Consider the following 14,434-nt stretch of genomic DNA (forward strand, 5'->3'; position numbering starts at 1 on the left):
TATCCGTACGCCCAGGGTCATTTTGTCCCCCCGTGTTGTAGTCTTCACATTTTGTTATCAGTTAATCATGAACCCCCCCCTACACAATGGCAAAAGTAACAACATCCACATAACTTCATCAAATACTGATGCTGACAGGACTATTTATGCACACATCCCTTAAAAATAGAAGAACACAGTTTTTACTTCAGTGCTCCTGACAACAAATCTTACAAACTTTCAAGAACGCCATTAAAAAACATTAATCCGAAAGCACAATGTTTCTAGGACTATCTTCTATGCACAACACATGTGCTAAAACGGCCCGGAAAGAAATACCTTCATTTTTGTCAGAGTTGAGAAGGTTCTGGAATTCACAGTGGAAATTCTCCAAATGTTTCTGTATTAGCACTTTTTCACACACCCTCGCTAAGACATCAAAAGTGCTCTCATGAAGGTATGTTTGGACACGCTTCTGTTCCTCCTTCAAACGTTGTTCTGCCTAAAAACAAAACAAAAAATATGCAAAAATATTAAGACTCATTCACAGCAACAACAAAAATGAAATTCCAAGTACTGAAGAGGCAAAATTTTCAGTCCCTGTTAGCATTCCAACATGTCTCGCATTAACGCTAACTAAAAACAAACTACATCACTGGCAGGTTTATGCAGATACATTTCACTTCAGCCTACTAAGAATTGGTCATCCAATCCAAAACTAGAACAATTTTGACTTAACTGGCGCTCAGGCATGGTAGAGATATGACAATTAATACTATGTAATTTAATTGCTTTAACAAACAAATAAAACTGCTGACAAAAAAAACAACAAAAATCAAAATTGAACAAAAAAGAATCCTCAGCAAAATAGTACAATTCAAAATGCCACACAGACTTCAAAACAATGATTTCCAATATATTCAATATATTCTTATAGTCCTTTATACATCAGGAAATTCACCCCCTGCCTGCAGTTTGTACTAGCCCCATTAGCTCAGGAAAAGACCAATGTTAGTTTTAGTAGCGGTTTTACAGCGCTCTCAACTGCACAAGGTCATATGAGCGCCAGAAGATTAGAGGTGTTACAAGAGAGTAACAAACATAAAAAAGAAGGGGAGATAAGGACGATAGATGTTTGATAGGAAAGAACAAGCAAACCACATCAGAGCACCCGCCAACCACCCAAAAAGACCAATGTCCTGATTCAGAATTAACAAAGCTGCCATACAAAACTTGAACATCCCGTAGGACATTTCACAGAGGTAAAGAACACCGACACTGATCCCAGTCCAAATGTACCTCAAATCCGAGGCCAAAGGGGTTTTCGGAAGTGTAAGAATAATACTTTCTCATTATTTCTTTCACTCATGATGAACCCAGTTAGAGCACAACATCACTGATGAAAGACAAACTCACTGAAATACAATTTGCGCACGTGAGCATAACTCCCCCCCTCTATTATGTACCTTTTTCATGTACTCTGTCATGTGTGTGCATGTGTGTGTGAGTGTGCGCGTGTGCTTGCATGTGTGCGTGTGCCTGTGTGTGTGTGAATGCGCGTGCGACTGGGTGTATGCGAATAACCCCTCCCTCTATTATTTACCTTTTTCATGTACTCTGTCACGGCGTTGTGTGTGTGTGTGTGTGTGTGTGTGTGTGTGTGTGTGTGTTTGTGTTTGCGCGCGTGTGCCTGTGTGTGTGTGTGTGTGTGTGTGCGCACGTGCGAGCACGACTGTGTGTATGCGAATAACCCATCCCTCTATTATTTACCTTTTTCATGTACTCTGTCACGGGGTTGTGTCGCAGGAACTCGCTACTCTCTGTGGCGTAAAACCTCTCCGTGTCCTCCAGGAACAGATTTTCAAAGTGCTCCTTGTACACAGACAGCGTCGGCCCTTTAGCACTGGGGTCATCTTCATTCAGGCCAAGCTCCACTGATGAAATAGAAACTTTCCACATCAGATAACATGACCTGCCTGCTCTTGACAGCTGTCTTTCGGCTGCACCCCTGATCTTAACTAGCCTTCTTGGATAAGGGTAAAAAAATCTGGGAGGTCTCAGCCTATGTCTCCTTATGTGCGACGCGGCGTTCAGTCGCATACGGCGGTCACTAGTGGTGAGTCGTGAGGTGTGTATCCTTATGCACGACCACATCGCCCCAAAATTTTCAGTTGCGTGCAACAAAACTGTCTCCTTATGCGCGACGCGACGTTTAGCCGCGCGGGACTGGCTAAGCCCTCCCACAACTGGCAATTCACAGAAGAGAGACAGTGGCAAATTTTAAGGTCAAGATCGACAAGGAAGTACAAAGTCCTTCAGATGGGAGTTCTACGAGCTGCTGACATTTTATATTCCGTACATGGCCAATCCCATGTAAGTCCTCCTTCTCCTCCTCCTCCTTCTCCTGCTGTCCGTTAAAAAACAAAACAACAAAATTAGATTCACAATACACACACACCACATCACACACAGCATGTCGACCGGCACTCCTTGGCTAGGTATTTTGACCAATGGTGATGCTCTAAACCTGTCACACCCTCAGACTGTCGCACACAACGAGACCCTCGATCACTACATGTACCGATTGCAGGCAACCGTCGCTTACAATTAGATGCCGCATCGCGTGTAAGGAGACGATTTCTTTATAATTTTACTTTATTGATTTTAGAGCGGCAAGGACCACACACTATGCGACGTCGCGTATAAGGAGACGAGCTTTAATGTGCAAGCTTCATATATTAATTAAAGATCCCCGAGTGATCATAAAATCTATAAGAGATTTGGCCAGCACCCGTGCAAAATTCAAAATTGATTCAAATCTAAACAGAAAACACTGTAGTCTTTAGGTGACCCGCAAAGTTTTGCACTGCAGGCAGAAAGTATTCTTTGAAATTAAATCCCATTTTTCCCCGACCCAAAAACCAGTAACCCTCACCAGTTATTCTAACTTCAGATCAACTTAAAAGGCAATTTCATTATGATAGTTCTACAGTATATTGTGCAAAATTGTATATATTTAACACCCCTGGGCAACACTGTAAGTTTATTGAAATGGCAGGACCTCCACATTTAACGCCCATCTCCGACAAGACTAGCCAAAGGGGGAAAATACATGTTAAGTGCCTTTTACTAAGGTGACACAAAAAAGTAGTCAAATGGGTTTTTTTTAGTTTTAGAAAGAGTTTTACAGCACTTTCAATAGAAATACAGGGCTTCCAACAGATAAAGCAGAAAAGCAAAGAAAATTTTTTGACCAAGGCCTGGGGCCCACATGCCCCACGATACAGTCACCCAGCATGTACCCTAATTTTCCTCCATTTTTTTTTTTACATTCGAATGTGAAATGTTGCCTCAGAACACAAATTCCAATTATATATCTTTTTAGCTTTTAGCATGAATTTCTTTCACAGTGGCTTCAATTGTGCACCTGTAGAAACTTCACACTGACAATTTTGACTCTAGTTTTAAAAAAATAAAAATTTTCTGATAGTGATTTTCTTTCTAAAATCATTATTTCAATATTCTCAATTCGTACATTTTCCAACCACAGCAACGAGCAGAAGACAGACAAAATGAATGAGTGAATGAAAGAAAGGAGCAAAATAGCACCAAAATATCACACCACAATTTGACCGATTTGCAGGTGCAAATGTACAGCCGACTGACAAGCAACGAGTGCATAACGAGATAATGGCAGAGAGCAGGAAATGTGCGATTGGCAGGTGTCTATAACTTAAAATAGAAAACTTAAGGACACAGGACAAATAACTTACCATAGCAGCTAATGACTCCACTGACCAGGCGCGTGTTGATAGGCTCTCCGTTTCTTTCCCGCTCAATCAGTTTGAGGACTGCATTGGTTACCTGTTTGTTGAGTGGCCGAAACAAGTTGTCTCGCCATGTGATCAGTGCCAGCTGAAAAAAAAAAAAAAAGCCCAGGAAGTTTAGAATTTATAAACAGGGATGTAAACAGGTTTTGAAAAAAAAAGCTGGAAAATATATGGCGCGTGCGCGCACTGACTAAAATAAGAATACAATGCAGACCTGCCACTCTATGAAATCTAAAAATCAGGATGTTAGAGTAAAAAAATCAGGATCTGGTGAAAAAAATCGGGATCAACGGCAAATCAGTCATAAGGGGTACTGGGGAACGAGGATCCTGGTTCCCTTTTATGAGGAAAGTACGCAAGAGAAAACTTTTGCAGGAATAAGTTCACGTTTGGGCCTCTAAATAGAGGGAAAACTGAAAGACAGCATTACTCGAGTCGGAGTGGGATAGAGTGGGGGAGCGCAGGTTGCAGTAAAGCTGAAACTCTCGTTGTCTTGAAAATAGCTGCCACATAACTCTAATCATCCACGCAAAAAAAGCCAGTGTCTTCATACAGTAACAACGTTTGACTTCCACACTCAAAGAAAAAAAGATCGCACCAAGGTTGTTCATTTTTTTTTTCTTCTTATTCCTTTATCCTCAATTAGTAGGTTCTACTTGTATCACGGCATGCACTTTAAGCCCAAGTGTCAAAACAATACCCCCACCTGCTCCCCCCCCCCGGTCGTCCTGGTTAAATCTTGAAAAACACCCCGACCAATGCGAATGAACTTTGCTGACCCCGACAGCCGACGGTCCCCGACACACGCGCTACTCACACGTACGAAGTCATGTCACGTGATGCGAATGAGCATTTGAAAGTTCCACTGACGGGTCTTGATGATGGGCCCAACTAACCAGAACTCAAGACGAAGCTTGCTTTTAAACCAACAGCAGAACAACAAATAGATTATTCTTAGGCCCATGTCATAATTGTTACAGTAATCAGGACACCATCGGAGAATTCTGGGTTATAAAAGCGAAAGTACATCTTGAGCGTATCCATGTCGGAATTCAAAATCGATACTACATCAATTTTAGTTGAAATAACGTGCGTGAGTCAACTAATAGATTCAGCATAGATGCTTTAGAAAATAGCGTTCCAAGTTCCTGCCGATAAAAAGTCCAATCGGTGCTTCCAAGCAAAAGAGATTGCAGAACTTTTAATATTTTTTTCTCAGAATCGGACGCAACGACAAAAAATCAGGATACTAGCGATCGAAATCGGGAAAATCGGGATGCTTGAGATTTGGGGCAAAAAAATCGGGATATCCCGATTAAATCGGGATGAGTGGCAAGTCTGTACAATGAGACTAAATTATATTTGTTTCTTTCCCTCTATTACAACAAATAATCTCTATTTAGTATCTATAATATGTATATTGTTTATAGTAGACTTTTGTTAAAAGCTGGGACCCAAATGGCAAGTCGGCCGGAAAAAAAAGAAAAAGCCTGAAGATTTACATCCCTGTATAAACTTGTGCTATTCAGGAATGCAATTTTAAAAAAATCAACTTTTGCAAACAAAATTACCATCATAAAGCGTACTTTGACATAACATCTGATGTGATGTGCTGCTGGCTTACATTCTTCCCTAACGAGTCTAGCGAAAATAAAATGTACACTTTTCCACCATAATAGAAGCATACACAGATGTAACATCACGATTGCTCTCTTATGTTAAATCCAAACACACATCTAAGGTGAAATGTTTCCCCCTAGATTTCATACTACTCACATTTCCTATTCTAAAAATAACCCAGATGCCATCTTTACCGAATAAATGAAGTAGATTCCTCGGGAGCCCTCATCGCACTCCCTTCGCACCCAGTGACGATTGAGGTATGCACAGATTCCATCTAATACTTTGCTGGAGAACTGATAGTCCTCCCACTGTCGGGTGTAGAACTGGAGAACTTGTTCATCTAACAAGTCTTGCCCTTCCTGGGGATGGAAAGAATTATATAGTCAAATCTTTTCTAAAGCCTACCCGTCCAAGACAATCATCTGCACAAATGACGACTTAGTTATTGGTTATTAAACAGCAATATCTACTAATCTACTTGATCTAATAAGGGTGCATCATATAATCCAAAACTTTGCCAAAGACAGTCAAAAGCCCCGCTATGAAAGGAGGGTTAGGAGAGAGTTTAGCTTTAGCTTACCCTCCCTGTAAAACAACCCACTTACAGACTCGCTCACTAGAGAATCAAATGACATTTTGGTCGCGGGAGAGAATGGACCTTCAGTAGGAAAGTGAATGAAGCTGGGTAGTGAAAGCCAGGATCTAAAAGCTGCCAGGCTAATGACCATCATCTCTGTGCCAGGAAGTGGCAGAGGACACAATTTTTGGGCATACGCGGGGACAGTTGGAGAAACCGGATCGAGATTGTGGAGAGCTCTTGTCCGCAGCCTTTGTCCCAGACGAGACTGCAGGACTTAGTAAAGTTATAAATCTAAAGATAGCAGAGATAAGTAACATTCATTACAACAGGCAATATCTAAATGAAGGAGACAGCTAATAAAGTCGTTATAGGATAAAAGCGAACAGAAATCTTTTAATGACACATTAAAACTCTTCCCTCACGGATTTTATAAGCAGACTTATTCACTACTCAGTGGAACACTCCGTCATGTCACTTTTCAAAATGGCGTATGGCAAGGGTCTTACAAGTAGTCGACATGCATCCATAAACAAAAAAGTACCTTCAGCAAATTGACCAGGTACTGCCTGAGCAAATCTTTGATCCTCTTGTAGAGATCATGACCAACAAACTGAGCCCCGCCACCCTGAGGCCGATTTCTATTCCGAGACGAGGAATTTCTCTGGGAGGACGACGATGCTGCTGTGCTGCCAGCTTGATTTTGATTACCGATACTGTGGACACTGGTGCAATAGTTGTATACATGACTGCAGAAAGGTTAAGGTAAATAAAATTGCTTTATTTTGTTTTTAGTTAGTTTTCCTGCAATTGCAACATAATAAGGTCACAAAAGTGCCGAAGATTAGATGTGTTATATTCCTGTATTAAAGTGTCAACCTGAAGACAATTCAAATAAAACTACATGTTGTGATCCTGATGAAAGACAAGGGCGTAAAAAATAAGACAAGTTTAGTTTAAGTAGAGGTTTTACGGCGCTCGCAACTGCATAAAAGGTCATATGAGCGCCAGAAGATTAGAGGTGTTACAAGAGAGTAACAAACATAAAAAAGAAGAAGGGGAGATAAGGATGATAGATGTTCGATAGGAAAAAAGCAGCAAACCACACCAGAGCACCCGCCAACCACCCACATCAAAATTTTGATCCTGGAAATAAGTGTTAAGTCTCACACACAAACTGATTTGTCGCACGATGAGAAATAACTAAACAGACATAGTGCAGTATAATATCACTGGCACATCAGGTGCACAACATTTTTGTGTCCAATAATGTGAAAAGGAAGAAACATTTAAATTGGTTTGAGATAATGTTTTTCACTTCAGACATTTTTACAACTGTTTAAGTTACTATGTAATGTGATACAAAGACACTCCAAACCATATATTATGTAAGGTTTACAACACAGCATAAGACAATGAAATCCTCATACATGTATGACAAGGATACGTATACAACTCCATGTACCGCTGTCGAGACATGCTCTGTCGCCTGTAGACACTGCGCACACCAGCCTTGAGGTCATCCCAGATCTGATCCAGTTCTATATGACGCAAACCATGTGGGTTAGCCTGTGACCTGGGCCCACTGCGCTGATTGCGAGCCGTACTAGCCATGTTGACCAGTTTCGATAAAATAGAGATCTGGAAACAAAAAAAGCAGACAGTTAAGTTTAGATTTAGTAGAGGTTTTATGGCGCTCCCAACTGCATAAGGTCATATGAGTGCCAGAAGATTAGAGGTGTTAAAAGAGAGTAACAAACATAAAAAAGAAGAAGGGGAGATAAGGACGATAGATGTTTCATAGGAAAGAAGAAGCAAACCACACCAGAGCACACGCCAACCACCCACTAAAAGCAGACAAATTCAATTAAGTCTGACAAGAGCAATCCAGCTCACAGTAACTGCTGTGATACTATGTTCAAGAGGATACTTTCAAAAAGAAAATTCATAGACTGGATTTCATCCACAAGAGATTCATTTTGAGAAATGAGTTTCAAATTATTGAATAAAAAGAAAATATAATTTTGTAACACATTAATTCCATCTCAAAGGGAAACTGTGACGATAGCTCTTAAATGTTTTTTTTAAAACTTAGACACACTTGTGATGAGGGCGCAGGTGTTCATTTAAAATCAAATAACTTAAAATATTATTCCAGAAGTGTCTGAGATATCTGATTATCACAGTTTCACACCGACACAGCAAAAAGGTTAGATATTCAGAGCAGGGAAAAGCAAGACAGAGACAAAAAAATCGAAGAATATATTAAAGAAAAAGTAGAACCAACCCCAAGTGATCTCTCCACCACCTGCACAATGAGTCTTCTTCATCTTATGATATCTATTGTATCCGAGTTGCTTTTACAAATGATTAGAGTCTAGAAACTTGCACTACTGTTTGGAAGGATGCATTCAGAATTTTAATTTGTGCTGTGGCATGGGAACAATGTAGTGGCTCTAGCTAAACATGACAATTTTCAACAATAGGATCCTCACAACTGGTGACAACAATATAAGGATGAACAATACAAAATTTGTAAACAAAAAGCACAGATCTGTCCAGGCTACCAACAGTTTGATAATTCACCAGACCCAGCTATTTGGAAGGCCATTGAGCATTTATTCTTACAAGTAGTCAACCTACGAAAGTTCAGGTGCATGGCATGGGTTAGGAAGTTCTCAGGGGCCAAGGCTCAAAAGTTACTGAAATGGTTAGGTTAAACTGAAGACAACACTCAGAATGAAACATGACAAAACAACCTCCCAGACAGACAGCATACAAGGAGAAAGAAAGACATCCAAGGGGGGAGGGGAGGCTTCCTCTGTGAGTACTATTCAACCTAACTCTTCAGTCAGAGCATGTGTTCGACTGTCGTTATTACCCCGAACATCAACTGATACATTTTTTTTCCTGTTCACCAGACACCAGAACTAAGAGAGTAATAAAGGCCTGAAAGGTGAAACCACACCAAATCAAGAGTTCTTTGATAAAAATAAAAATCAACCTTTGAAGTCATGAGGCATGCATCAATAAAAAAATTGAGATAAAACGATTTATAATTTATCCTGGGAAAGTTGTGTGTGTAATTCTAATTAGGCTTGCTGCAACCAGAGGTTGCACATTCCTCATAAAAATCCACCAGCTTCTCCACGAACGGTACCTCTTAAGGATACTTCCCACTAAATCACTGTCAAATCTTATTTCCAATCTACACAAAGAATCTGCCAAAGACAATAGCAACTATTTATTAACAATCAAATCACATCAGACCTGCAAACTCCTTTAACCAAATATATGAAAATTTCAAATCCTCAAAAGCAAACCATTTAAAACCAAAAGCTCACAAAACTGACCTCGGTTCATAAATCTGCTTACTTTGAAGACCCCCCCGAAAAACGAGCAAAAAGGTGTGCACACAGCTACTCCAGGACAAAGAAACCTGATGTTTGTAAGAACAATTATTATCAATACATGGGCAGCCTGTCATAACAACATGTATTTCTGCATCCTTTATGGTCATTCCAACATATTCTGACAATCATCATCACCATTCGCCTCTTTCATCCCACTCTTGGGTAGAAACCACCATGAAGGGCTCTCCACCTATCTCTGTTCTGGGCTATCTTCTCCATCTCCAGCCAGCTGTGTACCATCCTGAGATTCTGAGATCTACTTACAATATTCTGACCATAACTAGAAAAATGCCTGAAACAAAAAGTTTCAAAACTAAAAGAAGAAGCCTTTCAAAAAGATTTTAAAAACCTGGACAAATCCTGGTTTGACATAAGGTAGGACAGGTTTAGGATTGTTTAGCTTTATCTCGACAGACCATTTAAAAATTTTAAAACGTATGTTCACAAATCATTACATCTTGACTTTAACGTTTAAAAAACAAAAACTGTAACATCCATTCAAGTAGAACCAGACATGATGCTCTCATTCTCTAATAACTACAAAACTTTATAAACATTTTATTTTTAAACCACTTACCTCGCCTTCAAGATATGCCGACGAGACACTGCGTTAATCCAAATAACACTTGATGACTGACTTTATTCAGGTATCAGCCTAAAGTTGAATTATTTTCATAACCCATGGCACCACTTCTCAGTCAATCTGGTAAAAAAGAGATTTTCAATAAGTCGTAATTGCAACACTAAACAAAGTTTTATCATGATAACCATTGTTGTAAACAAACAAAAATAAAGTCGAAGAGAATGAAGAAATCTAGAGAACACTCCAGTTGCTTTCTCAAAGTACTGACTTTCTAGCAGTGGCTCAAGACCTTTCAACAAACCTTTAGTAGACAGCATAAAAAAATATTACATGATTTTCAATTCATTTGGGTCCCATACCAAATGATGTTCATTATGAGATCATGAAGTAAGTACTGAGACTTTTAATACTCAAATGCAAGGTTGTGCCGTGGATGATCAACACTTCTATCCAAACACTGACCAATCAGCCAAAGATGAAACTGAAGACACAACAAAGTTACAGAAAAGTTATTTTGTGAGGCGCCCTATATATGCTGTGTAAGTTCCAAACCTTCATTTCCCCCCCAAGGCAGTGCCACTGACTGTTGTAGTGTCTTTAGGTCATTCCCAAAGGGGGGACATTTCTCATTCAAGCACAGTAGAATTGTAAATGGGCTGATTCATGTCACGCTCATAACTGTGCCTGATCTACAACAGGGAACTGCTGCTTTTTCTTTCCTAATTCTTACTATTGCCATTTTCCTCTACTTCTTTTGTATGTTTGTCACTCTTGGTCTTGTGACGTGCTATTTACGGGGTGCCTTGATAGTTGAAGCAGACCTTGAGCTGTTGAAGCTAGAGAGGTGAGCAGAGTAAGTCTGATTCCCTGTAAAGACTTTTCTGTTGACACCCACCCCTTGGCGCTCATATGACCTTATGCAGTTGCGAGCGCCATACAACCCTCTACTATAATTTTTTAAAGTAATAAACTTTCATTAACTACAATAATAAATTAAAACAGAAAACAATACATGAGCTGCAAGTAAACAAAGTAATTTTATATAACCATGATTAAAAAAGGGATCACTCATTGTGAAATCCCAGCATTATGATTACTAAAATTATAGTAACATCACAGAACTAATTAGACATTTGTCAACTGTGAAATTGCTTTCAAACAAGGCCAAGGACAAAACAAATTCAAAGAAAATCATTATCATAACTGACACTTTCAGGACACAGCAGCAGACTATCTTTTATTCTAAAATGAGTGCATTTGAATTAGGCTGGTCCCCGAGTGGCTCTGTCGGTCTGACCTGTAGCTCGCCCAGCTCGCCCCGTGCAAATGGATGTATACATTATCGTGTGCCTGAGCAGCATCCCTGTATGGTCTCTCTGTTGTCCGCTGAGCTGCGCAATGCGTCAGACATGCTATTCAACAGTGTTGTAAAAACACATCGGGCATGTGTCGCACACAGCCTCACTTCGTGTTTATTTTCGACTGAAATTCTTCACAGATCATCAAAATCAGCAAGACGTAAGTATTATAGGTGCTATACTATTAGATATTGATGATAGCATCAACACTTGACCACAATAATCCCAAGAAATGCACTTTATCCTACATTAAAATTTTGAATCGAGAAGTTGACCTAGTTTCGATGGTTTGTTTACATTCGTAGGCCTGTGGGTTGAAGGCCTAGAGCGGCTGGGGGCTCTCGTGGCCTAGAGGTTAAGGTGTTGGCCTCTCATTCAAAGGTCCCGGTTCGAATCCGGGTAGCGACCGAAAAATTTTCTTCTCTAAAATTGTCTCCTTTCACCTCCTTTCCTGTTCTCTAGCAATGTCCTGTTGTCTGCTTTCAATTCCACTTTCTGCCCCCACCCCCCTCACCTCCTTTGCCCCCTCCTCTGGGCTCCTGACTTTCTGCAGCCTTTCTACTGCTACTCCTTGGCTCCTCCTTACTGCTATCTTTCTGCCACACCCCTGATCTTCTGGTAGGAAAGATCTACACCTAGCCTTCTCGGACAAGGGCGAAAAATCTCGGAGGGCCCGTGTGCAAGTCGCGCACGTTAATTAAAGATCCCTTGGCGGTCTAAAATCGATAAGAGTAGGATTCGGCCGCCACCCGGGCAAAAATTCAAAATTTCCTACCAACTGAAAATATTAGGTGTGTCCCGCGCGCTCATATGACCTATGCAGCTGCGAGCGCCGTAAAACACTTTACAAAAACAAAAAAACTAGAGCGGCTGTGCTGACACGCAGAGGGCGCTCACTCAGACACAGAAACCAACGCACAGTGTGCTGACACGCAGACGGCGTGCGCTTGGCGAGCTACAGGTCAGCCCTACAGAGTCACTCTGTTCATGTCAACAAAAGAAAAGGAATGGTCAACAATATAAACAACAATTAATAAATCATCCCAAAATTGTGAAACTAATATTTATAGCTTTTGAAGATATTATGGCTCTCTAGTCTAGTCAGCCCCAAACAGGCCGGTAACTTCTGCAAGGTGTCTTTCTCCATCAAATACTAGCAAAATGTTTAAAAGTTGGCTTAGTTGGGAGGAATTCAACAACGAACAACCACCTTGAATAGTGGGTTAGGGTTTTAAAGGCTAGGGTTAGGGTAATAATAGGATTAGGGTCTGGGTTTCTGGTAGGATTAGGGTTAGGGATAGGCTTTCTAAAAGGTTAGGTTTGGGTTTTTTTTATCGTTTTGATTGGGTTGGTCACTCGTTACGAAAGTCCTTCCAATAACTTGATAAATAAACAATATCCAGACTGTCCTGACCCAGATATCATTTCCATGACAATGCTACATACAGTCAACTTTGCTTGTGCTGAACTCGCTTGGTTTGATGTTTTTCTCCGGTCCCCTTTACAGATCCCAACTGTTAAAAGTTGAACTTTGGATATAAGTTTATCTGTTTTTCCCCCCCCCCCCCCCCCCCCCCCCCGGACAACATTAACTCATTCATAGTTAACTTTTACTATAGTTCACACTGAGCGCAAAGATACTACACTTATGATTAGCACTAATTCTAAATTTTAGATCTGAAGACCAATAGTTGAAATAGAAGGCTAATTCAGAAAGATTACCAAGGAGATTTCTCCCTGTGCTGCTTCAAAAGACTCTAGTGTGAGCATGGCATCTGTAACTCTCAAGTTTTATTGCAAAAGTACTTAAATTTAAAATTAAAACCTGTCAACTTTGATTAAAAATGAACACATGAAGCTACAGCGAGCACCAAGCACACCTCTGATTGGCCCAAAATATAGACGTATTTGAGCCATCTATTTTTGTAGTCTTCCAGGGTTTCTCTTGCCAGTTGACTAATCTAGATCTCACCGTAACGGACCCTCTTTGCCGCTTAGAGCGTGATGGGCTACGTCACTAGGTTTCATCGCCGACTGCTTGGGCTGTGTGTGAATATTATGCGCACTTGTGTGTGTGTGTGTGTGTGTGCGCGCAATTGCGAGTGAGTGTGTGAGGACAACTTAAAGGAGCAGGTAAATTTATGGAATGAGAATTGCTAAGATTGTTTAGATCTAGATCTAGATCAAGACTGTAGACATCTAGAATCTATCTATGTAAATGATAACACAAACAAATTAAATTCACTTTAAAAACTTAAAAAACAACACGGCGAGATCTAGTCAACAGTTACTGGCGAGGGAAAACCGTCATCTTTATTTGGACCAATCACAGAGGGGTGCTGGGTGCTTGCTGTCTGTAGGCTGTAGCTTCATGTAAAATAAAACCTGTCTCTGTAATCCTGTTGTCACAAGAAATCAACATCAACCAACAATTCTAAAGTCTAATGTTATCAAGCAAAGGAAGTAAGTATAAACAGAAATACATATTACAACTACAACTCTACACTACAATTACTGAACTGACAGATGAAAAACACCCCCCCCCCCCCCTAACAGTCAATTATTTACACAATCACATTCTTCTAGGACCTAGGAATCTAAACCTAGGCTAACGCTTAAGTTTAAGGCAAGGAGATTATCAAGATCTAATAATACCATCTCATAATCTGTAAATCATAGCTGCTGCCACTCAGAAATTTTTAAAAAGGAGGAAATTCACGCGAAAGCGTACGCGCACTCTCCGAAACCAGTGAGATCCAGAGGCAATATATACTGGAAAATCTAGCCTACGGTTTTGGAAGGGAAAACTGTCATATACCATAGGCAACTGAATTAAAATGTATTTGAAAAAAAAAACCAACAAAAAACAATAAAGGCAGTAAGTTGACTAACAAGCATTCGAGTCAATTTGACACAGTTTGGACTTGGTGACTAAAAATCCAGTGTTTTTTGCCAGCTGCTGTCTCATAAAAAGATTTCTTTCACTTTAAACTTGTACATAGACGTAGAGCAGTATCGGATCAAGGATGCAGGCACTCCTACTCCTGTACAATTGTAACAATTGTGGTCCC

The 14,434-nt window shown here is 40.3% G+C and overlaps 1 protein-coding gene across 1 annotated transcript in view; it reads right to left on the minus strand.

Annotated features, from left to right (window-relative positions):
* The window catches only part of LOC101856044 (cullin-1), a 30,913-nt gene extending 20,767 nt beyond the window's left edge, over positions 1 to 10,146 (minus strand). Inside the window, exons 1-7 of the mRNA XM_005105617.3 lie at positions 10,000 to 10,146; positions 7,457 to 7,650; positions 6,554 to 6,758; positions 5,624 to 5,791; positions 3,753 to 3,894; positions 1,750 to 1,913; positions 319 to 481 (exon numbers count right to left, since the gene is read on the minus strand). Coding sequence (XP_005105674.1) covers positions 319 to 481; positions 1,750 to 1,913; positions 3,753 to 3,894; positions 5,624 to 5,791; positions 6,554 to 6,758; positions 7,457 to 7,623 — 1,009 coding nt within the window. The 5' untranslated portion in view covers positions 7,624 to 7,650; positions 10,000 to 10,146. The remainder of the gene's footprint in view (positions 1 to 318; positions 482 to 1,749; positions 1,914 to 3,752; positions 3,895 to 5,623; positions 5,792 to 6,553; positions 6,759 to 7,456; positions 7,651 to 9,999) is intronic.
* Between the last annotated feature and the right edge of the window lie 4,288 nt (positions 10,147 to 14,434).

Source organism: Aplysia californica, unplaced genomic scaffold (genome assembly GCF_000002075.1).
Source record: "Aplysia californica isolate F4 #8 unplaced genomic scaffold, AplCal3.0 scaffold00481, whole genome shotgun sequence".
NCBI lineage: Eukaryota > Metazoa > Mollusca > Gastropoda > Aplysiida > Aplysiidae > Aplysia > Aplysia californica.